Source organism: Manis javanica, chromosome 18 (assembly GCF_040802235.1).
Source record: "Manis javanica isolate MJ-LG chromosome 18, MJ_LKY, whole genome shotgun sequence".
NCBI classification, from domain to species: Eukaryota; Metazoa; Chordata; class Mammalia; order Pholidota; family Manidae; genus Manis; species Manis javanica.
The window spans coordinates 2,775,499-2,790,722 of record NC_133173.1 but is presented as its reverse complement, the minus strand read 5'-3'; the positions used below and the strand labels follow the sequence as shown (position 1 = coordinate 2,790,722).

Here is a 15,224-nt window from a genome sequence, read left to right as displayed (position 1 = left end):
GGCAGAGGGCCGAGGAGGAAGCTGGTCGCCTCATCTGCCCCCAGTGCTCACAACCGACTTGTTCCTGCCCCAAGCCCCTGCCTTGGAGGGAGAATGGGCTGCCCAGTGGTGCAGCAAAGAAAGGAGCTCTGATCCAAATGGCATTAAACCCACTACAAATGTTTATACTGGTTCCTGTTTTATCTTTCACTTTTTAGTAATGCTCCATTTAAGGACTCCACCTTGTCCTAGCTTTGCCAAGGGGGGAAATGGGGAAATGGATTTTTAAAGTGCACAAAAGAGGTGAGGAGGAAGGAGCTGGGGCTGGGGTTACTGGGGTACCGTTCCCCTTAGGGAAGATGCATACTGTCTGATTGAGCAGTCACTTCCCAGTTTTTGAATCTGGAGCACTTGAACAGGGAAGCAGACAGCAGAAAAGTCTGAAGATGAGACAAGGGGAATGCAAACACGTTAGGCATATTCCACTTGACACACTGCCTGTTACGACCTAACCCTCTCTGTCCTACAAAGGGTACTACTTATGTGGACCTAAAGGAACACAATCTCAATTTGTTGGAGATAGTGGAATCACTGCACTTATAAAAAATAGAAAATACTTACATTCTACAGTAAATACAGATTAACCAAGTGTCTTTTTGGATGTTATTGTAAAATTTGAGAGCATGACATGCTATTTTGGGACCCAGCAAATAGGAGATAGACTTGGGTTTAAATTCTGCCTCCCACCACTTAATGACCTTTTTGAATAAACATGAATTTCTTTGGCTGTGAAGTGTGCATTATAACAGCCCCCACCTCACTGATGCTATAGAGCCCAGTGAGAATGTGTGCAAAGGGGTCAGCGCGGGGCCCCGCACCTCATCGCCCAGGCAGCTTTTACCGACACCGACCAATGGCCACAAGGCCGTCGCGTGACAGCAGAGTGGTGGCCAGGACAGTCTTAGCTCCCCCACCTCCCAGAGGCGGAGGGCACAGACCTGGCCAGGCAGCAGGCGGCAGCACCAGTTACCGCTGCTGCTTTCTTATTTGGGGCTGTTGTTACACGGTTAAACCTCCATTAACTAGAACTCACACTGTTGTAGATGCAAATGAGAACTTTTAGAAGAAAAAACCAAATGACAATAAATAAATAGGATAAACAAATCTTTATTTTTTAATTCCAGGGGATGTCCCATCTCAGTAAACAGCTGTTTTCTTGCACCTTCCGGGTGACCTTCAGTTATAATCACTGCTCAGTGCAACACACCTGAAATGCCTCCCACGTCAAACAGCTGACCTAGAGCACAACGCACTTTAAAGGTCCAAGTATTTTCCACGGTGGTTACTACAGAGTGTTCGCTGGTTCACCTTTAGTTCACACATTCCAGACACTCCAGTTACCAGGTTTACATCCTTGAGGTCATGTGACCAGACAGGAGAACTTCCCTTCTCAGCACTGTTGAGACCTGTGCTACCAACCCAGGTCACTACCTTCTTGAATATATAAAATGAAATACTACCTTAGATGAAAAACGTTTATCCTAATTAGCATTATTTAGAAAAAAAGTCAATTCTTTTTGATACTTAAAAGAATTGTCATTTTTAACCATCTTCCACAACTATTTGATATACCTTAAACCTAATTACACGTTGTTTTTATAAGATAATCACTTTCAAGGCAAAGAAAACTTTTATATAAAAATTTTACTTTATAGAAAGTGTATAAATGTCACATCCGCCAGATGGACCTCCGACCCACCCTCCATACAGCTGTGCCTGTGACATTTGTGGCGTTATGAATAGTAAACATTTTACTTCTTGGGTAGAACTGTGTCGGTGACACAAAGTTTCCTTTTCAGCAAGAGCGATTCCACTGGACGTCTGTAAAATCTCAGAGTGGCTGTTAGAAACGTGTCTTGCTTCTTGTTGGGGGAGATGATCGCCACGACAGGGAACTGATGTCCGTGTGTCCAGACACCACCAAGGCCACCACCACCTCAACCTGAGGGACTCTCAGCAGCACCCCCCGCAGCAGTCAGGTAGTGATGCCCTTTAGGGATGAAGAATCCAGTCTTAGAATACACCTTCAGATCCTTTGTTTATATCACATTATTATGAATTTGTAGAAATTCTATTTATAGTTAAAACTGTCTGTGTAACACATTACTAGTACAAAATATTCTTTCCTGTAAATGCAATGAAATTTTTCCTGGGCATTTATTAGACACATTCTAACAATATTCCAAATGCTAACAACCAGATACTCCAAAACTCCAAATATAACACATCAGCTTTCTTAATTTTCTGAAATTAGTTACTTGAGTTGATAGGAATTCTACAGGAATACTGGCCTATCTCATCGCATGTAAGTGCAAAACAGTTCAGCCTCTATGCCCATCTCATCTGACCTTCAAGAGTTAGAACAAAAACAGAAACAAAACCCAGCTATACAAAACAAATCTTTCAATTATAAAACTGTTGAAAGACCATAAGCTGATATACGAAATTACACAAGATAAAGCTGCAATAGCTGCACTTTTTAAAAACATTTAAACCCAGTTCTCTTTTTCACTAAAGGTACAAGAAAATGGGAAGTCTGTCTTTAAATCATGCAGAGATGTATATCAGTTTTTTTTATCTAATCCAAGAAACTAAAATGTTTCTTATCTTACAATTATTTTCATGACACTCAAACTATTTTTTATGGCCAGTTTTTTATGCCTTTGAGACTAGACTGTATGGTCTATTTGGCCAAGAGTATTACAATGCTAAGTTACGTGTAAAATATTATCTCTGGTATCTGTCCGTCTTCTATGGAAGTGCCATTATTATTGCCAGGGGAGCTGAAAAAGAAGAAGGCGGTCTTGCTGGCGGCAGGCGTCTCGTGCACCACCTTCTTCAGTCCTTTTGTGCCATAGTGGGAATCTGGACCCTAATGAGAAAAAAAGGTTCATTAATATTCTCATTTAATAAGCACTCAATTTAATGTGGTGTTTTAATTAGATCAGTGATCTATTTTATTTCATTATGGTTTTTGTATAAAATGTTGTCAAGTCATTTAATGAACAATGAAGTTTTTGCTATAAAGGTAATGAATGATTAAAAATGCTGACCGTAGAGCTCTGTTAGAGAACAGTGAAATGATTCTAAGAAAATACATCACTTTCTCTTCTGTCAAAGCCTCACTCTCCTACTCGGGGGCCGCTCCTACGGAAACCGCTTTGGGCAGAGCCGAGCCGGGAGGCACTCTTCTCAGACCCGGGCACTACTTGCTTTCGCTCCCAGCTTCCTTCCCCCGGGAAACATGCTCGCTGACAGGCAGGAGGAGAGCACGGCCCCCCGTTCACCGCCTGGAGGGGCCTTACTCGGAGCGTCGCGCACGCCGTGTAGCACACGTTGGGCAGGATCTCGACGGGTTCCTTGAACATGACCCTGAATGTGTTGGCGGTCCCGTCACAACTAAACCCAGTATCATTCTGTCCCAGGGTTTGCTTTTTTTCATATTCAATGATCTGTAATTTTTAAGAGAGAAGTTATATGTAAGTTAAATCAGTGGAGAGAGAGTTTCATAGAAAAGAATGTGATGCCCTCAGCAGTCGCAGAGCAGACTCCTCCGTCTCTGTGCTGTGACTTTTCTCTACTCACCTCCACCACCAGACACGGCTGTAAACGTGCTATCGGAAAATGGCTATTCACCCTGCACTGCAGGAAGGGGCGGGAGGGGGGTCAGATCAGTGGGCTTGGCTGCAGGGTCTCCACAACGTGGGGACTTAGCTCCCTGGGGGAAACAAGCTGTACTCCGTGCCAGCCTACGCCTTGCTGCCGGGAAATTCCTGTAGCATTTCATAGGTCTAAACGGGGTTTACTAAAATTAAAATGACCTTGAATGCAGTATTCAGACAGGCATTGAGGGCCACCCTCGAGGAGCTTCCAGGCACTTGCGAAGACAGGGAAACGGTGACAGTCCAGTCCGGTACCGCAGTTGCGGAGCTACGCTTGAGGAAGCGGCTGCAGAGGCAGTCGGCACTTTGGGAGGCTCCTCAGGGAAGAGTTTCAAGCGCTCAAATCGGTGCTTACCCGGGATTTCAAGAGAAAGGTCTTCATGTGCAGAGGCCACAGCTCACCAACCTGCCTGTCGGCACACATCAGATCTAACAGTAATGGTATGTGACAGGCCACGACAGTCTATGCCACGAGAGGCCAGACAGTGGCCACCGTGCAGGGACAGTGCCTGGGAAGGATCCTGGGCTCCTGGGGTTGTAACTCTCTGTTCCTTGATCTGGCTGCTGGCTACATAAGTGTGTTCACTTGTGAAAAGCGAGCCGCACGTCCCGTTTGTAAACAGGCACTCTTCTGTATATCGCCGCGGCGCACTGAAGCAGCTTTTAAAAATGGCACGGTGGTGCTCTGGAATGGCGTAGTAAGACACGGGATTTGGCGGTGGCTGTCACCCCTCCTGAGCTTGTTTTATCTGTTAGCTTTTGACTTGGGAAAAGCCTTGCTTGGCTTTCTTCCCACGGCTGTTGTGAGAGTCGGATCACAGAACCACAGCGACGATGAAGTGACAGACTGCGTTCCGAAGCCTGGGCTGCATCACCTCCATCAGCCCCACGAACCTAGGAGTTTGGTCCCCACGTCAGAGATGAGGAAACAGGCTGAGAGGCTCCGTGATCTGTCGGGGGGCCCCTCGGAGGTGACAGTGAGACTCAGACCCAGTCCGGAGGGTGCGTGAGACTAGCCGCTGGGGTGAGAAGTCCTATTTCTACTCACTTTACCAGGGTACTTGGAAGTTACTATCCGATATGCTTCTGAGCTATCCCGCAGCGTGTACACAGGCGTCTGCTGTCTTCTGGAATGCCCGAGGGGCGCCGAACAAGAGTGGGGTTCCACCATCGAAGAGGCCGGTTTCCTTGGCAGGCCTGCAGCCTATCCGGCCTGCTGTGTGGGTCTGGGGACCCTACCGCACGGGACCTTGGAAGTCCATACAGTGAAATGGGCAGTGATTGTAAACAATCTTTTATATCCCTCAAAGGTTTGCTGTGGTGTTTCTGCACTTAAAAAACATGGGAACAAAATTTTCTAACCTGCTTTATATATAGCCTTTCAAACAATTTCAGTGAGTTTTGAACCTATTTGTTAAAATATTAAAATGTGCTTTTTCTAATTAGTTTATAAGAGCCACAAACTGACGTGAGTGGTGTACAATCGCTGCTGGGCCCCACTACGGCCCTCAGTGGCTGGGGTCGGGCAGTGCGCGTGGTCCCGTCAGCGGGGCCAACACTGCGCTTCTTCCTCTGGAATGAGGCATCTTTTCCACCATCATCAAACCAGATCTGTGAAATGTTGTATATTTTGAAAACCAGTGACTCTTTTTGATCCCAGAGTACACCAAGATTTTTACTATTAAAAGTACTAGGGAGGAGGACCCAAGATGGCAGTGTGAGAAGAGCAGCGGAAATCTCCTCCCAAAACCATATATATTTTTGAAAATACAACAAATACAACTATTCCTAAAAGAGAGGCCAGTGAATACAGTACAACAGCCAGGCTACATCAACATCTGCGAGAACTCAGCGCCTCGCCAAGGGGGTAAGATAGAAGCCCCGGCCCGGCGGGACCCAAGCGCCCCTCCCCCCAGCTCCGGGCAGGAGAGGATTCGGAGCCGGGAGGGGGAGGGAGCCCAGGACTGCTAAGTACCCAGCCCCAGCCATCCGCACCAGAGCGCAGGCACACAGTGCGTGGGGTACTGGGTATTAGGGAAACGGGACCGTAAAACCTGCGAGGGGTCCCCCCACCCCAGCAACTGGCTCCCCTGGGACAAAAGAAAAGCTGGTGCTTTTAAGTCTTAAAGGGATAGGGGCTTCACAGCTGGACGGAATCATCCCAGCACACTCAGCCCAGCAGGCTGGGAATACTGAGGAATTTACCTGATGAAAACAAGATCCCAGATTTAAAAAGACATATTATGCACCCCTATGTTTCTCACAGTATTATTTACTATAGCCAAGAAATGGAAGCAACCTAAGTGTCCATCAGTAGATGAATGGATAAAGAAGAGGTGGTACATATACACTATGGAGTATTATTCAGCCATAAGAAGAAAACAAATCCTACCATTTGCAACAACATGGATGGAGCTGGAGGGTATTATGCTCAGTGAAATAAGCCAGGCGGAGAAAGACAAGCACCAAATGATTTCACTCATATGTGGAGTATAAGAACAAAGAAAACTGAAGGAACAAAACAGCAGCACACTCACAGAACCCAAGAATGGACTAATAGTTACCAAAGGGAAAGGGACTGGGGACGATGGGTGGGAAGGGAGGGATAAGGGGAAAAAAAAGTGGGGGGGCATTACTATTAGCAGACTAATGTGGGGGGGTGCCCAGGGAGGGCTGTGCAGCACAGAAAAGACACGTAGTGATTCTATAGCATCTTACTACGCTGATGGACAGTGACTGTAATGGAGTGTGTGGGGACTTGGTGATGGGGGGAGTCTAATAAACATAATGTTCCTCATGTAACTGTAGATTAATACAAAAAAATATATATATATAGCAATAACATTTTAGGGCAGTTCTTTCTGCTGATGAACAAAAATTTGAAACATTCTTTACTTCTTTTCTCATTTCTATTTTTTGTTTGTGCAAGTACAATATAGTTGGTAAATAAAAGTACAATGTAGATGTGTTTCCAAAATTATTTTACTAACTGGATTGTGCAACACCAAGTGTGGAGAACACTGGTTTACTGGAAGGGGAAGGAAGAGGCATTTAACTTTCTTCCAGATTAATAACTGAGGTAGGGCAGCCCTAAGGAAGGGGGCAGAGTATGCTCAGCCAGCCGGAGGGCAGTGAGTGTTTCCGTCATCACGGGAAACTAGTTTTCAAGCCCTAGAGTTCAAAGTACCACAAAAAAAGTGGGCAGTTTTTTTAAAATCGAAAAAGTTTTTATATACAGTATTATATTGGTTTCAGATGAACTCAGTAATTCACTAGTTATATACAATACTAAATGCTCACTGTTAAGTGTAGTTACCCTGTCACCACACCAAGTTATTAAAATACTGTAAGCTATATTCCCTATACTATATACTTCCATCCCTTAACTATTTTGTAATTTGAAGTGTGTACCTTTTTATCCCCTTCACCCGTTTCATCACCACCCCGTGGTTACCAATGGCCTGTTCTATGTTTGAGTCTGTTTCTGTTTTGTTTGTTCACTGTTTTGTTTTTCGAATTTCACATTTTAAGTGAAACTATATGGTATTCCTTTCTCTGACTGACCTATTTCACTCAGCATAATGCCCTCTAAGGTCTGTTCATGTTGTCACTAACGGCAAGCTTTCTTTTTTATAGATGAGCAATACCCCACTGTAGGCATGCGCCACATCTCCTTCACCCGTTCACCTATTAATGGACACTTCGGTTGCTTCTGTATCTTGGCAGCTGTAAATAATGCTGCGATAAACCCAGGGGTACATATGTCTTTGCAGACTGGGGATTTTGTTTTCTTCAGGGAGACTCCCAGAAGTAGAATTACTGGATCATGTGGTATTTCTATTTTTAACTTTCAGAAAACTTTCCATACTGATGTTCAGAGTGGTTGCACTAATTCGCAATCCCACCAGCAGTGCACAAGGGCCCCTTTTTTCCCCACATCCTCGCCGACACTTGTTATTTCTTCTTATGGACAGCGGCCATTCTGACTGCTGGGATTTCTCCTGGGGTTCTGAGTTGCATTTCCCTGATTAGCAATGTGGAGCATCTTTTCAGGTGCCTGTTGGCCACCTATGTTTTCTTTGGAAGAACACCTATTCAGGTCCTCTACCCATTTTGTAATCGGATTATTTATTTTTTTGGAGTTGAGTTGTATATTTTGGGTATTATGCATAATAGGCACATTGTTTATATTCTCCCACACCATAGCTTGCCTTTTTTGTTTTGCTGATGGTTTCTTTTGCTGTGCAGAAGCTTTTTAGTTTGATGTAGTCCCACTTATTTTTGCTTGTTTCCCTTACCTTGGGAAACATACCTAGAAAAAAAATTCCTAACGTTGATATTCAAGAGTTTATTGCCTGCGTTTTCTTCTAGGAGTTTTATGGTTTCAGGTCTTGTATTTAGGTCTTTAGCCCATTTTTAATTTTTGTGTATGATGTTAAGACAGCGATCCGATGTCATTGTTTAGCATGAAGCTGTCCAATTTTCCCAGCCCCATTTATTGAAGAGGCTGTCTTGTCCCCATGGTATATGCTTGCCCCCTTTGTCATGTGTTAATTGGCCATATCGGTGTGGGTTTATTTCTGGGCTCTCTGCTCTGTGGGTCTGTGCTTATGCCAGCACCACACTGCAGCTTTGTAGCAGTTTAACATGAGGGAGGTATGATACCTCCAGCTTTGTTCTTCTTTCTCAGGGCTGCTTTGGCCATTCAGGGCCTCTTGTGGTTCCAGACAAATTTTAGGATTACGTGCCCTAGTTCAGTGAAAAATGCCACTGGTATTCTGACGGGGATTGCATTCAGTGTGTAGCTTGCTTTGGGCCGGGTGGCCACTGAAACAGCATTGACCCTCCCCGTACCAGCATGGGATGGCTTTCCATGTACTTGTACCGCCTTCAGTTTCTTTCATGAAAATGTTTGAGTTTTCAGAGCACAGATCTTGCACTTCCTTTGTAGATTTGTTCCTAGGAATTTTATTCTTTTTGCTACAACTATAAATGGGACTGTTTTCTTCATTTCTCTTTCTGCTAATTCATTATTTCTATATGGAAAGGTGACAGATTTCTTTATGTTGATTTTGTGTCCTGCGACTCTACTGAATTCATTTATTAATTCTAATAGCTTTCTAGTAGTCTTTAGGGTTTTCTATATATAGTATCATGTCATCTGCAAATACAGATACTTTTACTTCTTCCTCACCAATCCGGATGCCTTCTTTCTTTCTTGTCTGACTGCTGTGGCTAGAACTTCTCATGCTATGTTGAATGAAAGTGGTAAGAGCGGGCATCCTTGTCTTGTTCCTAATCTTAGAGGAAAAACTTCCAGCTTTTACCACTGAGTATGATGTTAGCTGTGGGTTTGTCATAAAAGGCCTTTATTATGTTGATATGTGTCCTCTATACTTTATTGAAAGTTTTTATCATGAATGGATGTTGAACCTTGTCAAATACTTTTTCAGCATCTACTGAGATGAGCAGATGGTTTTCATGTTCCCTTTTGCTAATGTGCTATCACATGCACTGACTTGCAGGTACTGGAACATCCTTGCATCCAGCAGGTGGATGTTTTAAAAGTCAAAGCACAGCAGGAAGGGCTAATAGAGGGGTTTCCTGGACAGAGGAGAGCTCCTTGTATGCCAATGCTTCCGTGAAGGTCGGACCCCAGGACCCCAATTCTCTGAAACCTCTCATTTTTTGATCAGTTGTAAAACAGAATTCTCTAGGCTTAAAATGCTACTGACAGGTTTTCTGATGCTTTGAATGATTATACTGAAATTTGGATTTTGTCATACAGAATCTTGTAAAATTACATGTCTGTTATATTTTGAGATGATATATAATGAGGAAAAAAGTGTACCTGTATATTCACTTGATAATCCGTGGGACCATGAATAGATCCATATAAACCAAATCCAACTATAGAGATTCTTCTATTGACTGTGAACCTGAGAATGAAGCCAAATACAACATACATAATTCAGTGAGCATTCATATTCTAAACACTTATAAATTTTTTTGTTACCTGGAACATCTAATTTTGCTCATAAAAAGGAAAACTATCCCAAATTAGATATCCTTGGAAATGTCATTTGCCTACTAAAAAAACGTTCTAAATTTTAACTTAATGGGAACCTAAGTAGAACTTGTTTTCTGTACTGTACATTTTTGAGAGCCCCTTTTTTGTAATGGTAGTTTTAACTATGTATTAGTCCAAATATGTCTGCATGTCTCCTTTATGCAAACAGACATGTCAGCCATTAGGCCTGAAGCCCAGCATCCCGAACGATCACAGTTCAACAGCTTGAGCACTTACTGAGGGCCGGTGAGGTTTAGGTACTGGGCCTGGCACCGGGGCAATGAAGGCCACCTCCTGGGGCACTTATAGCCTAATGGAGGGCACTGATAGCAAGCAATTACACAACAGAATAAATGAGTAATTATAAACTGTGATAAGGGTCTTGAAGGAAACAGGCTGTGCTAACAGGATATTGGTGGTGAAGGCCTGGGAACAGACCTAACTTACACAGGTGGGTCAGACTGAGGTCTCACATGAGAACAATTGGTAAGTCTAGTTTGGCAACAACAGTTAAGAAACGGACCCATCTTAGTCCATTTTATAAGGCATAAAAACTGACACTAAGCGCACACGGGACGGAGAGGCTGTAAGATCTCTAACACAAGCAGCGATTCTCAACCTCTTCAGTAACAATTTCCACTCTTAGTATTACCGCTTGCACAACCACCGCCACTTCCTGAGCACTCACTGTGCAGGGCCGCGAGCCTCCTCTCTTTACATGAATTATTTCCTTTGATCATCACAACAGCTCTGTGAACTAACACAGTGTTATCTTTATTATCCTCGGTTTTTATAGGTGAAGAAACAAGTTTAGAGAAATGAACTCGCCTGACTAAAAAGTGTGGCAGAGCCGGGACACGATTCCAGGCCCGCTTACGTCAGAAAGCCTATGCTCTTAACCACTATGTCAAGCTACCCGTTCAGTATGAGGGCCACCTTAGAGTTTTAAGTGTATTATTTATAATAGTTTTTTCTTATAAAAAAGCAACATATTCTTGGTTAAAAGTTGGAAAATGCAGCTAAACAGACGAGGAAAAATGTAAAGCACCTCTGGTACCACCCAGATAACCTCTATTTACCCATTGCTGCATTTCCTTTTCAGACTTGTACTTCGATTTTTTTAACAATGGGAAATAAGACTTTTTTCTATGAGCATGTATTATTTGAAAAATCATATAGATTATGTCTTTAACTTCTTTTTCATTTAAAAAAGTAAAAGATTACTACTAATCCACTATATTCAACTAACTCTAGTTGGAGTTTTCTATGTGTTTTTGTTACCACTTAGCAATGCCACGATGAGCAGTCTTACGGATAAATCACTTTGCAGAGCCTTAATTATTTCCTTAGAATAAATTCCTAGAAGAATGATTGCTGGGGGAATTGGAGAAGAAGAAAACACTTCGTGCCCCACAAGGTAGGAACCAAGATCCTTTCTATCTCACTCTCAACAACCTTGACTATTTTTATTTCCTTCTGCTGCTGAGCAACTGATGACTGACAGAATCTTCTTCACGTCTTTGATTATCAGCGAGCTGACGCCCTTGCTCGTATGCTTCCTGTCCACTGGATTTCCTCTGTGATTAAATCCTCATGCTTTTCTCCCATTTTTCTCTGCTGATGAATGTCTTTTTCATGTGGATGTGAAAGACCATGTTATATAGTCAAGCGTTGTCAGTAATACCCATTACAGAAAGTCCCCTGATTGTCATTTATCATTTAACTTTATGTTGGCTGGGACAAAAAAACTTGTATTATTTATAGTCAAATTAGGATATGATCTATGTCCAGTTTAGAGAGGCCTATCTCATCCTCTTAACAAATAGACATTCGTCTGTTCCAGCAATTTGTTTGTTTCAATGTGAAAACTTTAATTTATACACATATTGGTAGACGGGATCAGTAAGGATCTACGTCTATTTTCCCAGTGGCTGATCCTTCCCTCCCCTTCTAAATCCTTCCCTTATATTCCAAGTGCTCATTCCTGTTAGGCTGGTTTCCGAACTCTAGCGTGTTACATACAACACTGATTTTAACTTCACAATACTTTTCACCTTTCATGTATATTGCTCTTATAAAAAGAGTAAGTTTTACTCTTCCAGATTAACTTCAGGATGATTTTGCCAAGCCGCGGCCCCTCCCTACCAGGCACATGTGACTTGTGGAATGACCTGCGTATACACACACAGGTTAGCTCAGGCAGACACTGTGATTTTAGTTGAAGTTCTCCAGTTCTTCATGAAGGTACATTTCTTATACTATTTATTCCTTTGTTGTTACTATAGTGGGGTATGTTTTTCCTCAATATTATAATAGAAAATATAAATTTAAAAAAAATTTCTATTGTGGCAAAATATGTAACAAAATATATCATCTTAACCATTTTTAAGTGTACAGGTCAGTGACACCAGTACATTCATGCTGTGAGCCACGACCACCGTCCATCTCTGTAACTGAATTTTGATGACATACAAGAACATCATTGGTTTTGCATATACATTTCATAAGTGGCCACTATTCTCTTTTTTTAGTTTTTTAGATTTTTACTGATCCTAAGGTTATTCGGGTGGATCAGTTGTTCTCAAAAGGAGCTCCACACCCAAGGAGGCACGCTCTATTTTCAGGAAGGTTTAGGGGCGCTGCTGGCAGGAGTCGGGGACACCAGATTTCCTGCAGTACTTACAGCATAGTCTCCCCAGAGTTCCAATCAACTTCCAAGTGTCCTGTCAGAGTTCATGTAGGTGAAAAACTTGTTTACAAATACAAGACTTCAACCTAAGTCCCATTTATTCATAAGCCAAAGATTTTTTATGGCTATTTTAATATGCATTGACTTTTGTAAGAGGTGACTACCATATAAATAGGGCGGGGGTTGAACAGTCAATTCTCACTTTCTGTGCAGTTATAGTCTATAAAGCTGCCACACACAGAATTAGTAAATACTGAACCATTTCTGGTAGGAAGAATATGGGTACATATATACACATACACACACACCCTCACATGGATTATAATCCTGAATGCTAAGAACAAGTCATCCTAGTAGATCCATTTTATTTATTTTACAAAAGACAAAAAAAGAAGTTTCAGAAGTCTCCAGTGACTTGCCTGAGGACCCCCCACCCCCACCAACAGGAGCCAGAGTTAGGAGTCAGCTTGTCCCCGTGGCTGCAGGGCCGGAGTGTCCTCCACTGCACTGCCCAACCACCTCTGGTCTGTATGAGCCGGAATAAGGAAGAGCATTGCTTGTTTGACCTCAGATGGGAACGTGCTCCCCAGACAACGGAAACCCCTCCCATGAATGGCTAAGGAAGCACTGCAAGTGTCGGTTTTGGGGTTACCAGTAAGTTTTGGTGAGTAGATGAGCTCGCAAATACGGAAACTAAGTAAGTAGGATAGGCTGTACTTTGTTTTATTTGGAACCTTTTAAGAAAATAACATAATTAGCAGCACACTGGTGCATACATATACTGCATCTGGCGGCTGGTGCCGATACACTGAAGTGTATTTTATTTTACTATCAGTTACATTTATTGCTCCTGTACGTTACAACTAAGGCCATTACGTTGACTTAAAAAGTGTAAAGCATACTATCTATGAATTTTATTTCAGGTTAGTAAAGGGGGAATATAAAACATGTATTATAAAAAAGGGAGAACTGGGTTTGGTGGAGTTGAGAACTACTAATGTAGATGATGTCATGTTCAAACAATGAAAACGACGTCTTCCTTCCCAATATTCACGGCTCTAATTTCTTTGTTCTTTATGACTCCATCTATCAGAACTGTAAGAATGGTACCGGAAAAAGCAAGGTAAGCAGGCGTCCCCGTCTTAGGTTTTGACAGTATATCATGTTAAGATCTTCCTCCAGCCCTAGTCTGTTAACAGTTGTCTGGAGTGATGGTGAAATTTTATCAAAAGTCTTTTTAACATCTACTAAAATAACCAAATTGTTTTTCTTCTTTGATCTGCTCCTGTGGTGAATTACACTAAAACATTTGCTGATATTGAGTCATTCTTTCAATCTCCGAATAAGCTCTACTTGCTTGTACACTGTTATTCTTCTAAGGTACTGCTAGATTCAGTATGCTGTTATTTTATGCAGAATTTCTTCTTCTATGTAAGTGAAATTGATCTAGAAACTTTCTGTCTTGTCAGATTCCTGTACAAGGATTATACTTCCTTCAGTAATTATCCAAGAAGTATTTCCTTCTTTTAATGCTCAAGGAGACCATCTGCTCCTTGAAGGGTTAGTAAAACTCACCTGTAAAAACTACCTTGTGAAGGGACAGTTCTTTGATAACTTTAATTCCTTCCGTGGTAACTGGTCTATTCAGGCTTTCTTCTTCAGTCAATTTTGATAATTTATATTTGTCTACAAAATGATCTGTTCCATCAAGATGTTCAATTTATTAGCACAGAATAAACCCAGAATTAAAATAAAAATTTCCTGAGTATTTGATCATATTCCCATTATTATTTCTAAATGTATGTTTTATCACCCTTTGCCAGATTTATTTATTTTATTGATCTTTTTAAGGAACCAGCTATGAATTTATCAATTCTACTATTTTTAATTCATTAATTTCTACATTTATCTATTTCCTGTCTGTTTTCTTATGGTTCTTTTGCTCCTTATTTTCTAGCTATTTGGGTGGAATCCTTACATCATTTATTTATTTCTACTCTAAATTATTTACTCAAAGTAGCTAATCATTACTGTTTTTTTGTGTGACACTTTGACCTCATCCCCTAAGTTTTCGTATGTAGTTTTTTGATTGTGAATGATTTTATTAAGTAGTCCACAAACGCATTTTCATTTCCATTTTAACCCAATATTTATGAGTCCTCCTGCCTTGGAGTTCCATTTTTTAACAAACTTTTTATTAGTTTCTAGTTTTTTACCCAAATGTTATTAAGTAACTGAAAATCCAAAAGGCATGTTTTATGAAAAATGGGGACTTACTCTATTTTGACCTTTAACCAAAAAAACACAGTAAAGCAAAGACAAATTCCTCAAGAGGATTCCACGCGCGCATCTTCTGGGATTCTTGACTGTTTCCTGTTCCAGCTTTTATAAACGTATAGAGATGTTTTCCATGCAACGTCCACACAAAGAAAAACCTCACACTAAACATAGTAAGATGAAATGCATTAAATTGTGACCCTAAGACTGTGAATGATTAAGGTCTAATGGGCTCACCAGCAGGGGTAACCCAAGCAGAATGCATGGGACAGAAAGCCCGGCTGGGTCTTTACTTCATGTCCTCCCAAGAGGTCCTCCAATAATAATTCAGTGAGCAGACCGTGTACCTCAGACTTCTTGACTCTTGTATAATTTACAAATGTGCTAAACAAAGTAACGTGTTGGTTCACTATCTCCCACAACATGAGGCTCAAAGCCAAATGCCGCCCTCTGCCCCAGGCCGCCCGCTAGTCTGTAACGTGACAGA

General features: G+C 41.8%; 1 protein-coding gene and 1 long non-coding RNA gene across 3 annotated transcripts in view; both read right to left on the bottom strand.

Annotated features, from left to right (window-relative positions):
- Positions 1 to 1,128: 1,128 nt before the first annotated feature.
- BTBD1 (BTB domain containing 1) overlaps positions 1,129 to 15,224 on the bottom strand; it is a 37,759-nt gene continuing 23,663 nt past the window's right edge. The window contains exons 6-9 of one of the 2 annotated variants that reach the window (XM_037000548.2): positions 9,553 to 9,640; positions 3,345 to 3,491; positions 2,757 to 2,911; positions 1,129 to 2,029 (exon numbers count right to left, since the gene is read on the bottom strand). In XM_037000548.2, coding sequence (XP_036856443.1) covers positions 1,993 to 2,029; positions 2,757 to 2,911; positions 3,345 to 3,491; positions 9,553 to 9,640 — 427 coding nt within the window. In that variant the 3' untranslated portion in view covers positions 1,129 to 1,992. Of the gene's footprint in view, positions 2,912 to 3,344; positions 3,492 to 9,552; positions 9,641 to 15,224 lie in introns of both variants that reach the window. The other variant, XM_037000549.2, reaches the window with a different exon arrangement.
- Positions 11,401 to 15,218, bottom strand: LOC140847303 (uncharacterized). The gene is made up of 2 exons (XR_012127221.1): positions 14,738 to 15,218; positions 11,401 to 13,555 (listed from the first exon to the last, which is right to left on the bottom strand). It is a non-coding gene; the product is annotated as an uncharacterized lncRNA (long non-coding RNA).